The 13,782-nt window shown below is 40.0% G+C and overlaps 1 protein-coding gene across 1 annotated transcript in view; it reads right to left on the bottom strand.

Annotated features, from left to right (window-relative positions):
* The window catches only part of glg1a (golgi glycoprotein 1a), a 60,375-nt gene that overhangs the window by 39,955 nt on the left and 6,638 nt on the right, over positions 1–13,782 (bottom strand). The window contains exons 2-4 of the mRNA XM_058074815.2: positions 6,122–6,151; positions 5,931–6,017; positions 4,998–5,213 (exon numbers count right to left, since the gene is read on the bottom strand). Of these exons, the coding sequence (XP_057930798.2) occupies positions 4,998–5,213; positions 5,931–6,017; positions 6,122–6,151 (333 nt within the window). The remainder of the gene's footprint in view (positions 1–4,997; positions 5,214–5,930; positions 6,018–6,121; positions 6,152–13,782) is intronic.

The following is a 13,782-nucleotide window of genomic DNA, read 5'->3' as shown; positions in this document are numbered from 1 at the left end:
TATTTGCCTTTAGACATGAGTAAATTAGCTTAAATGCTAACATGCTAACGGCTACCATGCTAGCACCTAGCAAGAGGGCCTCAAGTTTAGAAAGTGCCAAGGATGTCCTATAACCTCCCTACATCATGCCATGTGTGTATTTGCCTTTAAATGTGAGTAAATTAGCTTAAATGCTAACATGCTAATAGTCGTCATGCTAGCACCTAGCAAGGGAGCCTCAAGTTTGGAAAGTGCCAAGGTTGTCCTATAACCTCCCTACATCATGCCATGTGTGTATTTGCCTTTAGACATGAGTAAATTAGCTTAAATGCTAACATGCTAACGGCTACCATGCTAGCACCTAGCAAGAGAGCCTCAAGATTAGAAAGTCCCATGGTTGTCCTATAACCTCCCTGCATCATGCCATGTTTGTATTTGCCTTTAGACATGAGTAAATTAGCTTAAATGCTAACATGCTAACGGCTAGCACCTAGCAAGAGAGCCTCAAGTTTGGAAAGTGCCAAGGATGTCCTATAACCTCCCTACATCATGCCATGTGTGTATTTGCCTTTAGACATGAGTAAATTAGCTTAAATGCTAACATGCTAACGGCTACCATGCTAGCACCTAGCAAGAGGGCCTCAAGTTTAGAAAGTGCCAAGGATGTCCTATAACCTCCCTACATCATGCCATGTGTGTATTTGCCTTGAAATCTGAGTAAATTAGCTTAAATGCTAACATGCTAACAGTCGTCATGCTAGCACCTAGCAAGAGAGCCTCAAGTTTAGAAAGTGCCAAGGTTGTCCTATAACCTCCCTACATCATGCCATGTGTGTATTTGCCTTTAGACATGAGTAAATTAGCTTAAATGCTAACATGCTAACGGCTACCATGCTAGCACCTAGCAAGAGGGCCGAGCAACATAGCATCAAGTCTTGAAAGTTGCCAGGCACTGCTGTGGTGTCTGTACATGTCATGTGATGTTTTCCAATTGAAAGCAGCACTTGCATTGCCATGGAGGACTAAAGAGCAGAGAGTGGTAGTGGAGAGTGGAGAGTCGATACTGAACTATCGATTCCTGACATGATGATAACACAGCTCATTGCTGTATCATGGATTCTATAAAAATGTTGATATTTTGATACTTTGGTCTTTGAGGTGCCTGGAGTCACTGTGCTTAATTAGAAAAATCTAACTTTTAAAATCTACATAATAAATGAGCTGTATGGTATCAGCTGGGAAGGGAATCATTGTAATCCACATGTCAAGAGAAGGGGGTTTTTGAAGGGAGGGGCTGTGAGGAGGAGGAGGAGGTGGTGGCCATGGCAGTGAATGAGCACAGAGGGCTGAATCGCTCATGTCGAACAGAAGCTTCTTACGGCCAAACGATTAGAGATATGGACACCACGAGACGACCGTGAGCGGCCCGAGGGTCGGGGCTTTGCATAGATTTGCTCGTTTTGCATATCGGTTGAGAAATGACCGCAGGATGACGAGTTGAAAACACAGAAAATTAAAGATTTGGAGAAAGAAAAGACGGCGTCTTTAACATGGGAGTGAATGGGAGACATGCCGGCGCTCTTCTCGCTTCTGAGGGCCCAGAAGGCAATCCGTACATCTCTCAGACATAAGAGTGACATTTTTGGAAAGGGGACAAGATTTCCTACGTTTTCACCAAATTAAATCGAGCTGGCTAAAACGGTGTGGCCAGGAAGAGGAGTTGTTTGCAAAGCCAAAAAGTTTTCTTTTCGTCTCCCCTGCCACAGTGGAGTCAGAGTGGGAGACGCTGGCGAAGCGCACACCTCCTTCTGACGAAGATAGAGCGAAAACTAAACATCCTACGATAAAACTAATTAGCCACAGAGAGAGTAGAGAAGTTTATCTCAAAAATGAGCCGTTAATCACGTTTCTACGTGGCCGTATGGCTGAGCTACAAGGCTGTGAAAAATGTGTAGATTCTCGTTTTTTTCTCTGCCTTGTACTGTTCTAAAAATAGAACAGGTGAAAACCTAATCTAGTGGCCCATTTTTGAACGTTTTGGTTAATAGCGTCGCCATGGTTACACAAAATGTTCCAAAAACTAAATACCGCTGTAGTCCCGAGCGCCACGATTCCGGCGGTGTAACATGTGTGGGGGTCCTTCTTGCGGTTTTGGCCGCATTACGCGCGCACAAAAGGGAAGATTAAGATATACGGAATAATAATAACTAAACAGCAATAACAATATGGGCTGGCTCAGTAGCCAGCCCATAGACTGCTACTGCAAGTAGCAGTCTATGGGCTGGCTACTGGGCCAGTCCATAAAAATAACTAAACACCACAAGGAATAACAATATGGGCTGGCTCAGTAGCCAGCCCATAGACTGCTACTGCAAGTAGCAGTCTATGGTATTAATTTATACCAGCCCATAGACTATTAATTTATAAATTAATACATGAATTATTATTTATAATTTTTTTTTTAGGGGTGTAATGATTCATTTTACTAATTAAATTTGTACCATGATTTGTGGTTGCCAATATGACTCAAGGACAACATTGATTCATTTAGAACAATACGCTCCAAAACTATTGTATTTTCCGCACCATAAAGCAGACCCGATGACAAGGCGTAGTCTCAATTACGGAGTCTATTTCTGTACATAAGTGCACCGTACAATAAGGCGCATGCTAAAACATACAGTTGAAGCGTCGCACAACAGGAGTCTGTGGTGGAGTGTCGAATGCAGAAGCAAACTTTATTTTCTTGTTCAACATGGACTCAAACTCCTAACAACGCCCTCAACTTGAATAGTTCTGGGATGAATTACTGTATGTATCAACACCCCAGCTCCACCTTAGCCCAAGCATCCTCAATCCATTCACATTTGATTGCGTAGCTCGCCCAGTGTTGCCTCCATTTGCCGCCTTTCATCCATTGCTCTCATTCATTCATTCATGCCACTCGCAATTTCACGTTGAATGCCCTGTTGACATCAGGAGTTCTTTTGTTAATCCTCCTGGAATAATGGCAAGCTCCAAATCCATTTGCTTCACTTAGTTTTTCCACAGTAGTGGTGAGATGGGCATAATGTTGTTTTGCAGCCCTGAAGGTGTGACGGACGTTACCGTACATACGGTACGCATTAAACGTTGTTTTCTGATTGGTTTATCGTTGCCAGCATAAACCCTGTGTCAGTGGGAAATGCTACCTGAAGTAGCACAACAACATTTTTACAGATTCCCCTTCTTTTTTTGTAAGGAAATCAGCTATCAATTAATTAGCAGAGCAGGCTTTATATGAATGGGTGATTTTTTTCAGCACTTTTAATGATAAAGATGTTAAATGTTAATCAATTCATTCTGCCCGTCTGTGACGTCATCGTCTTCTGAGTACGTGGTGGTCATGGGAGTTGTAGCAGACCCGCTTCCCCTTTTGGTCAGTTGATTCACTTCACTCAGTATTATGTATTATGGTGCTATTACGCAAAGTAAGAACGTCTCTGGATTGTAGTTGATGGTCCAGTAACAGTGATGCTTAGCGACGTTGTCATCCAATGCAGTATGTCCAACTGAAACATGCGTGCGCAGCAGAACTTTCGTCATTTGTGTATTCTTGCTAGTTGCTGCACCGTTCTTTTCTAATGGCTTCTCTGATCAGGAGGATTATGAGCACAAAAACAGACCCTGCTGCCATCGGCCCATACAGGTGAGATATTTTAACACCTAATTGAAGATACCATACCACATTAATTTGCTGAGGAATTTGCATAATGTCCCTCATGAGGCTGGTCACGATAATGGATATATGGATTTATCAAACTATTAAAAATATAGTAGGTTGTAATTATGAGCCCTCGACAAATTGACATGTAACTGTATGTGTCTCTGCACCATCTGTAAGGTTTGTTATAAAGAGGTTATATTTGACTTTCTATATTTATTTAGAAAAAAATGCCCCACTTTATTGTAGTGGCTATTTTTATGAAGCTTGTATGAAGTTTCAAAATAAAAATACTTATGTTAAAGATTTATTTTAACAAAACAACTTGACATGCACATTTGGCTTTGATTTTGTCTCATTTTGTGGAAAAAACAAAAACAGTGGATATATATCGCAAATCAATATTCAACCTAAACATACCTAGTTATGAGCTTTTGGTCCATATCGGTCCAGGTTGGTCCAGCCCTATACAAAGGCGGTAGTTTTTAGCCGAATGACACAGTTCCAGTGTGAATGTGCAGTGCAGCCACTCTCACGACAGGCAACACTTGCGGAGGCTTTTGATCGGCGGAGTAAATATTTAGCGAAACAGCGCAAAATACGTTTGAAAATACGTTGCTGTGTGTGTAGTTCTTTTGACACCAGGAGTAGGAATTGTGGGTGAGGTAGTGATTAATCTACACCACCCTCTGTTTATGTTGTTTTGAATTGCAATTATAATTCTTTTTGTACTCATTGACAATTTATTCTTAAGTTAGTTTGTTTGTTGCCGTTATTAACTCATCATTTATGACTACGACTGTAAACTACATTTATTCACAGATTTAGAATAACGCAAAACAATTTACATGTGTGCGCACGTTGAGCGCCTTTATGTCCAGCATCTCTGTCATGGCGGTGGAGTACTTTTTTGCCGCTAGTAGAATACTAGTGGTGCACAATGCAACCCGTTTTAGTAAAATATATATTTGAATATAACAATTATTTTAAAAATATTAAAAATAATAATTGAATAAAATAAAAAATATAATATTTTTTAACTAGGAATAAATTAACCGATGTTTTTTTTCATAAATCTACCAATGAACCTGTAAGGAAATAATAATACCATTTCACAGTCACACTGATTGAATTTTTGGCATTGCTGAAAGTTAGCAATATCATCCTTGAATTCTATCGGCAACTGCAAACCGTGATACGAATTGAATCGTGACACCCCAAATCGATATCAACTTTCAAGTAGGGTTATCCCTGGGAAATACACTCTGTTATGGGATTGTTAGAGAATACTTTATGTATGGTGTATGTGTTGAACCTTCTCTCCAGTGCTGATGCTGCCACATCGCAAAGCATCAATGTCTTCGCGACACTTGTCCATGAAGCCGCAAAGGAGGCGGTAGTCACTGAAGACGATGGTGGCCATCTTGGTGATGTACTGGTTGCACTGGTAGTCACTGATGTTGCTGCGGTGATCCACCAGGCAGGACACAAGGTACCCCTTCCCCAACTCCTCCGCTGCACATTCTTTAATCTGCAGTAGCAACACAAAACAACAACTTCCTCATGTTGTGGACCTTACTGGAAACCTGTTGTGAAGAATGTGACCATTCCTTGTTGGCACACGAGCGCGATGTTCATGATGAACATAAACTAGTGGTATCCAAAGTGCAGCCCAATGCTCTTTTTTTTTTTTTTTTAACTCGTTGCACATTCTAACAATATAATTTAACAACAAAACTTAACCATTTTTAAAATTATTTTTAATGGGAATAAAGTCACAATTAAAAGAGCAAACCTGAAAAAGTTGGGGAGAAAAAAACAGGACAAATGAAGAAAAAAAGGCTGTAATTTTACAAAAACAAAGTCAAAATATAGTAAGAAAGAAATTGTCCTCTCACAAGAAAAAAAAGTCAAAATTTTTCAACAATAAATGTAAGGAAAACTTTTTGCAGTAAAAACAATTAAAGCAAAAATACTGTTAAAGTTGTACTATGAGAAAAAAATATTAGGTTGAAAATTAAACCTCACCTAGCGGGAATGATAAGCTATTGTGAGTTCACCTGCAAAAGAGAGGCCGTTTCCGTACTGCCTCTCGAGCAGCACAGTATTTCAACGATTAGTAGTAGTTCTGAGGCATGGATTGGAGCAAGGTCAGAAATTAGCCACACCGCTGTGTAAACCGCAGGTTTCAAAATAAAAAAAATAGTGTTCAGAAATGATAGTCCATAAAGACGTGTTAGTGACTTACCTCAGAGATGGTGGACCTGCAGACCTCCACAGCAACAGACTCAAACTTCGGGTCAGTGGTCAAATTGTACTTGTAGTTCCACAGCAGCTGTCAGAATAAAACAAAACACAAGACGCTTGACTGCAGCAACATGTCAACATGATTCCTTTTTTATGCTCCTGTTTACGCTTATTGACAGAGAAAACACTTACATGGTTGCATTCAGGAGCAATCTCAGTGTCCTGAAAGAGAACATAAAGACAACAATGATTGGACCTTTCTTTATATGTTCTTTAGAGCTGTGTGCTCAGGGAAAAGCTCAAAATTCCATAACAGCAACGTAACTGCGAAATGGTCTAGTTCAGTGATCACCAACCTTTGAGTCCAAGGTCCCTGATCTTGGCAGTGAACCTGCACAAGATCCAGGTTTGGGCGGTATCGTCTTTTGTATAGCAGTATAGATCCTTCCAATGATACGAAAATGACTTACAGTAGAAATTATAAAGTTGATGGCTGCACGTCGTGGTGGATACATAAGATGAATCAAATGCTGTCATGGTGAGAAGGAACATTCAAGTGGGGAAGTATTTACTCAGCGGACCTCCCGACAAACGCCGGTAAAAGCTGACAATACAGAGCGTGAATAAAATCAAGCAGGGGTTAGCTTGTGTGTGTTTGTGTGTGTGTGCGCGCGACTCAGGCTCGAGTCACCACGTTGTGTTCTTTAATGTGGGGAACTTTTTACAATGTCAGATGAAAATGTGCAGATTCTGAGTGGAAAAAAATATGAGAAGCACATTTATTTTGAACGCAGCTCGTCTTAGATGTAAATAGACATTCTCCACTCAGGGATCACACTTCCGCGACTGTCCTTCAAATAAAAGCGCCGTTTGTCCTATGTCTGCGTAAAAACAAGAGTGTCATAAAAATATCTTCTATATGCAGCTGGAATTTCATGGGTGACTACATCTTCTTTAATGACAAGAACAGGCATTATATTTGGTTGAAGATTTAGTAGCAATGTCTACAGAGGCTGACATCCCATTGGAAAGTTTCTTACCAATAAATACATGCGCATTACCATTTGAGACAAGTAAATTTCATTATATACAGGTAAGGGCCAGAAAATTAGAATATTTTCATAAACTTGATTTATTTCAGTCATTGTGTTCAAAAGGTATAACTTTTACATTATATTTAATCATTGCACACAGACTGATGCATTTCAAATGTTTATTTCTTTAATTTTGATGATTATAGGTGGCAACAAATGAAAATCTGAAATTCCATGGGTCAGAAAATTAGATTACCTAAGGCCAATACAAAAAAAGGATTTTTAGAAATGTTGCCCAACTGAAAAGTATGAACGTGAAAAATATGAGAATGTACAGTACTCAATACTTGGTTGGAGCTCCTTTTGCCTCAATGACTGCATTAATGCGGCGTGGCATGGAGTCGATCAGTTTCTGGCACTGCTCAGGTGTTATGAGAGCCCAGGTTGCTTTGATAGTGGCCTTCAGCTCTTCTGCATTTTTGGGTCTGGCATTCTGCATCTTCCTCTTAACAATACCCCACAGATTTTCGATGGGGCTAAGGTCAGGCGAGTTGGCTGGCCAATTGAGAACAGAAGTATCATGGTCCTTAAACCAGGCACTGGTAGATTTGGCGCTGTGTGCAGGCGCCAAGTCCTGTTGGAACGTAAAATCTCCATCTCCATAAAGCAGGTCAGCAGCAGGAAGCATGAAGTGCTCTAAAACTTGCTGGTAGACAGCTGCGTTGACCTTGGATCTCAGGAAACAGAGTGGACCGACACCAGCAGATGACATGGCACCCCAAACCATCACTGATGGTGGAAACTTCACACTAGACTTCAAGCAACGTGGATCCTGTGCCTCTCCTCTCTTCCTCCAGACTCTGGGACCTCGTCAGTGATGGTTTGGGGCTCAACAATTCAATGTGCTACTACAACGATAATGACATCAAATTTTATGCAAAAGGTTATCAATTTCGGAACATTTAAAACAATACAGTCAGCAAGCATATTTTTGTATTAGTATTTTTCTTTATCATTAGCATATCAGCTAACCCTACTCTCTACCCCTCCCGTACACCCTCATTAGCCAAACAGAGAAAAGTAGATAGAGTGTGGAATTTTCTAAGAAAAAATGGACCACATCCTATTTATTTATAGAAATGCACGGAAAACCTCTGTGCTTGGTGTGTTTGCAACAAGTTTTGGTATTGAAGGAATATACCGTATTTTCTGGACTATAAGTCGCACAAAAATGCATAATTAGGTAGGAAAAAAAATACATAAGTCACACTGGAGTTGACGAGACATTGACTGTTACTGAAGAGTTTCTTGAGTTGGTGCCACATTTTCAGCTCCGTCATTGCTGCACTGGACAGAGCTGGAGTGGACTGGTCCCGTGCTATCAGCCTGGCTACAGACGGCGCACCTTAGTTTGTAAGGTGTCGGAAGGGATTACATTTTGATTTTATATATCACATTAGTGGTGTGAATCTCAGCACTGAGGACGATTCGATACACATCTCGATACACTGCCAGCGATACGATAGTTTAACTATACATGAAAGAGAAAAAGGGGGGCAGCACTTGTTGCCGGGATGGATAAATAGCTCCTGGACAAAAAAAAGATCCACTTGTTCTGACCTGATTTGCTTGGTTTTTCCCCAGTGTCCAATGAGGAACTAGACGGGGAGGTGGCGGTAGACTTGTCCGTGTTTTGGTGTCCCCCTTTTAAGGGGGGTCTGCATGTTTGTCTGCTGCTGTTGGATAGCTTCTTAACGCGGCATTCTTTGCAAATGACGGACGTTTTGCCGAGCTATCCACCGTTCTTTGAGAATCCGTAGAGTTTCCAAACATACCATTTAAACAACTTAAACTAATCTAGATTTCACCCGTCAATTGCATCCATACCCAGTGAATGAGCCGATGCACTCGCAACGCGTGCATGCACATTGATGTATTGATTAATATCGATTATTTTCCGCACCCTTAATGCACATGAAGAGCTTGCAACCAAAAGGCGCTAAATCCATTTTGACTGATTTCGAGAAAATCAATGATTTTTAATTACGCACATATCAATCCATTTGGTCATCAAGTCTATATTGCAAATGAAAAAGCTATCAATATAGGTCATAAAAATGTATGCTATAAAAATCCTGCACACACCATGTATTTTATATATTTCAAAAAAAAAATTTCGGATTTAGCGCCTTTTGGCTGAAATGATGGATTTAGCGCCTATTGGCTGAAATAAATTTGAAGTCACCTTTAACTTCTTCAATGGCATTGTTGTAAAAGAATGTAAGGTGCTTTAATGTGCTATGCTAATAAAATAATTACAACACAGAAGCCATTCTCATACATACAACATACAATACACCCCCCCCACCCACACACACATGCACTCGTTCACCTTCACACACTACAGAAACAAAATGTTATAACCTACCACTAGTACACTGTTACTGATATTACTGACACTGTTAAGATATTATAGCACACATTAACATCATCCACATTCCATGATGATCAGCTTTAACACAACTCAACATACCCAATTATACAAGACAATGGTACAAGACATGTCATACATTGCAGGTGCATTCAACCTGTAGAAGGTAGAGACATGGCTTTTATGGCGTAAAAAAAAACTTCCATGTTACAGAATACTGTAAAAACAATTTGTGTTCTCCTGAATTGCATAACATACTGTAACTATCATACATGTACTTAATGTACACAAACAAAACAGGATGCGCACTGATACTGGCTTTCTGTATGTGCAGTGCCAATTGTATTCTTCTCTCTGATTGGTCAGATGATCAATAGATGGGAAACTTGGGCCAATCAGAATAAATCATAAAAATGATTTCAAGACCAAAATATGTGATTTGGATACACATGACAGAGGTCTATCAAACTCATGAAAAACATGCAACTTAGTGAAAATTGGATTTAGCGCCTTTTGGTTGCAAGCTCTTCACATGCGTAAATGGTTTAAAATTTCCTCTCTTTTCATATATGTTAACGATAAAGGTAAGTTGCACATTTGTCTAAGGAAATCTAAGGTGTTTCATGAAATGTTTTGTAAAAGATGTGTTCATTAAATTTCAACATTTTCCTAATGTTCTTGTGCTTCTTTATACCAAAACAAAGGAAAGACGTGATATTTTAGTTATTTATAGCAGATTTATATGGTATAATTTTAATGGTCCGGCCCACTTGGCATCTACCGTGGGCCACATATGTGCCCCACTATGTGCCACTATGTGGCCCACATGTGGGAGTTTGACACCCCTGCACCAGACTTATTTGACATACGCTACTGCTTGATTGTGGTAAATTAGTAAAAGTTGTTTCGAGAAGCTACTATTGCTTGGATCCAGAACCAGAGATGGTTGGTTTAATTCCCGATTTCTCTTACTTTCGTTCTACGTTTTAGCATATTTCCACAGCATTTCAGTCCTGAACGTGTCGTTCTCCTGGCTCCAGATTTAGGACAAATATAAAAGTGAGTGACGTCAATAATACTAGCACAGCAGTGAATGAGATCTTAACCTCACTATTGGAAATAACGTAGGCCTGACGGGCGTAACAGGGCCTAGCTTAATTAACAATTTGTTATGCTCAGAGTCCAATAAAGTTAAATTCTCATTACCTTACGTCTCTTTTCATTGCCCAGTTCAGGTACATTGGAAACATAGTCAAGGAAGTGCCTTTTAATAACGATTTACGCATATACCGGATATAAATCTGATATATGCGTAAAACGGACATTTTCCGGTACGCATATAACGGATTTCGCTTATATCGGACAAAACCAGTGGGAACAATTGAATCCGATATATCCGAGGTTTACTGTATATGTATTGTATGTGTATTAATGAATATTCATTCATTGTATATGTATTATATCTGTATTAATGAATATTCATTCATTCATTTTCTACCGCTTATCCTCACAAGGGTCGCGGGCAATGTGCGAGCGTATGGGATATCTTGTCATCAAATCATGCTGGTAACAACCTCTTGATAGAAAAAACACACTGGCAACTCTTCCACTTGAACAAAGAATCCACTTCATAACTGATGCCTTGTTCAAACAGATATGCTCTCTTGGTTCAACAACTGCCTTGTCAGTGCAACTAGTAGTATATGAGTACTCATCAGGGGTCGGGAACCTTTTTGGCGAAGAGAGCCATGAAGGCCAGATATTTTAAAATGTGTATCTGTGAGAGCCATATACATTTTTTTAAACATTGAATGCAATAAAATGTGTGCATTTTTATGTAAGACCAACAGTTTTAGATAATGGGCTCTAATTACGTAGACCAGGCACACTACCCCACGCCAATGGGGTGTGGCCAGCACACTTTAGCAGCACAGTGTCTAATAATAAATCAAATACTTGTTGCCATTAATACAACTTCTGCTGCTGCATAGTTTTGCACCGTACTCCGTAGACGTATTTCATTCTTTTGGCCATCTTCGTCAGAAGGCTTGGTTCTGCAGCTTCAGCTATTTGACTAAAGGAGGAAAGTTTACATTTACATGTTTTTTTGACATCTCAATGACCGAGGTAGACTACAGCATTACCCAGTAATAATCAAGTTTTGGTGTTTGACCTGGAAAATATCATCAGGAAAGATGGATATGGTTGGCCGTATTGCAGCAGAATATAGATGGACGAATTAAAATGCATAAGAAAGTTGTTGATTTTGAATATTATTTTTAACAGTCATTTCTGTGATGGTTTACTTTAAAATGTTAGCAAAAATAATTTTTTATTGTGGTGAGAAATGCTTGAGAGCCAGATACAGTCATCAAAAGAGCCCTACCTGGCTCCCGAGCCATAGGTTCCCTACCTCTGGTACTCATGTTTGCACCCTCCAATTGACTGCACCATGATCATCTTGCTGGCTTTCATGCAATCAGGGACAGATGTGAAATGTCATTTCCTGATTGTGATTGGTTCATGATTAATTCAGAGGGTTGGGCAATTTTTTTATGTACAAATACAAATTCAGGCTGCGTTGCACACCCCTACTCCATACACACAGAACATACTTCAATGACTGCCCTTCAAAATAAGAAGTTGATAAAAAAATTCATGTTGATCTTTTACAGAGCAGTATCAGAAAGCCTAATCAGATACAGTATCACAGCTTGCTTTGGTAACTGTGCAACTAAAGATTAACTACAAAATTCCTGCAGAACTTTTGATGGACATGCAACCTGTGCTGTGAACCTCGTGCTCGGTGTCTGCTGTGCCATGCCGCCAAGAACTCCATAGTGTCAAGGCGGTCCTACAATATCCCTGCACCATGCCATGTCTGCATTAGCCTTTAGGCGAGAGGAATGCAGCTAAAATGTTAACATGCTAACAGTTAGCATGCTAGCACCAAAAGTACAGAGAAAGCATTCCTACATAACCAAATAACAGTTAGCATGGTGTCACCTAGCAAGATAGCATTAAGTGGCGAAGTGCCAAGGCAGTTCCATAATGTCCGTACATCATGCCATGTGTGTATTTTCATTTAGATATACATAAAAAAAACAAAAAAATGCTAACAAGAAAGCACCAAGTCCCAAAAGTGTTAAGGCAGTTCCATAACATTCCTGCATAATGGCATGTGTGTATTTGACTTTAGACATGAGTAAATAAGCTAAAATGCTAAAAATTAGCATGGTAGCATCTAGCAAGAGAGCACCAACTCCCAATAGTGTTAATGCAGTCCCATAGTGTCCCTACATCATGCCATGTGTGTATTTGCCTTTAGACATGAGTAAATTAGCTAAAAGGCTACAATGCTCACGGTTATCATGCTATAGCACCTGGCAAGAAAGCCTCAAGCATTGAAAGTGCCAAGGCTCTCCTATAACCTCCCTGCATAATGCCATGCGTGTATTTGCCTTTAGACATGAGTACATTAGCTTAAATGCGAACATGCTAACAATTAACATGCCAGCACCTAGCAACATAGCATCAAGTAATGAAAGTGGCCAGGCACTGCTGTGGTCCATGCCATGTGCAGACATGATGTGTTGTTTTACAATTGCATGTAGCACTTGCATTGTCATTCAGTACTAAAAAGCAGAAAGGCAGTGAGGTGCAGGTCGATACCAAATTATCGATTCTTTACATGATAACACAGCTTAATGCTGTATCATGGATTCTATGAAAATGTTGACATTTTGATGCTTAATTAGAAAGATACAACTTTTAAAATCTACCAGATCCATGAGATGTATGGTATCAGCTGGGTAGGGAATCATTGTAATCACACATTACTACACACAGTCGTTTTAAAAGGGAAGGGCTGGGAGGAGGAGAAAAGGTGTAAACTCCATTCTACTGCAGCAGGTGGCGGCCATATTGACAATGAATGAGCACAAATCACTGAAAAGGCTGAATGCCTCATGTCAAACAGATGCTTCCTACGGCCAAACAATTAGAGATATTGACAGCACAAGACAACTGTGAGTGGTGAGGGTTGGGGCTTCGCATAGATCTGCTCGTTTTGCAAACCGATTGAGAAATGACCACAGAGGATGAGTCGAAAACATAGAAAATTGAAGAGCTGGAGAAAAAAAAGAAGGCATCTTTAACATGTAAGTCAATGGGAGAAATTATTGACTTTTGTCGCTTCCGGGGGCCCCAGCAGGCAATTCGTACATCTGTCAGCCATAGGAGGAACATTTTTGGAAAGGGCACGGAGATTCCTACGTTTTCACTGAAATAAATTTAGCTAGCTAAAATGGTGTGGCCAGGAGGAGGAATTGTTTACAAAAAAAAACAAATTTTTTCAGCCTACTGTGCTCTAGCATCAGAGTGAGAGA

Source organism: Doryrhamphus excisus, linkage group LG1 (genome assembly GCF_037039965.1).
Source record: "Doryrhamphus excisus strain RoL-2023G ecotype Guam linkage group LG1, RoL_Dexc_Guam_v1.1, whole genome shotgun sequence".
NCBI lineage: Eukaryota > Metazoa > Chordata > Actinopteri > Syngnathiformes > Syngnathidae > Doryrhamphus > Doryrhamphus excisus.
The sequence above is the reverse complement of the archived record's forward strand: the minus strand, read 5'-3'. Positions and strand labels throughout refer to the sequence as shown.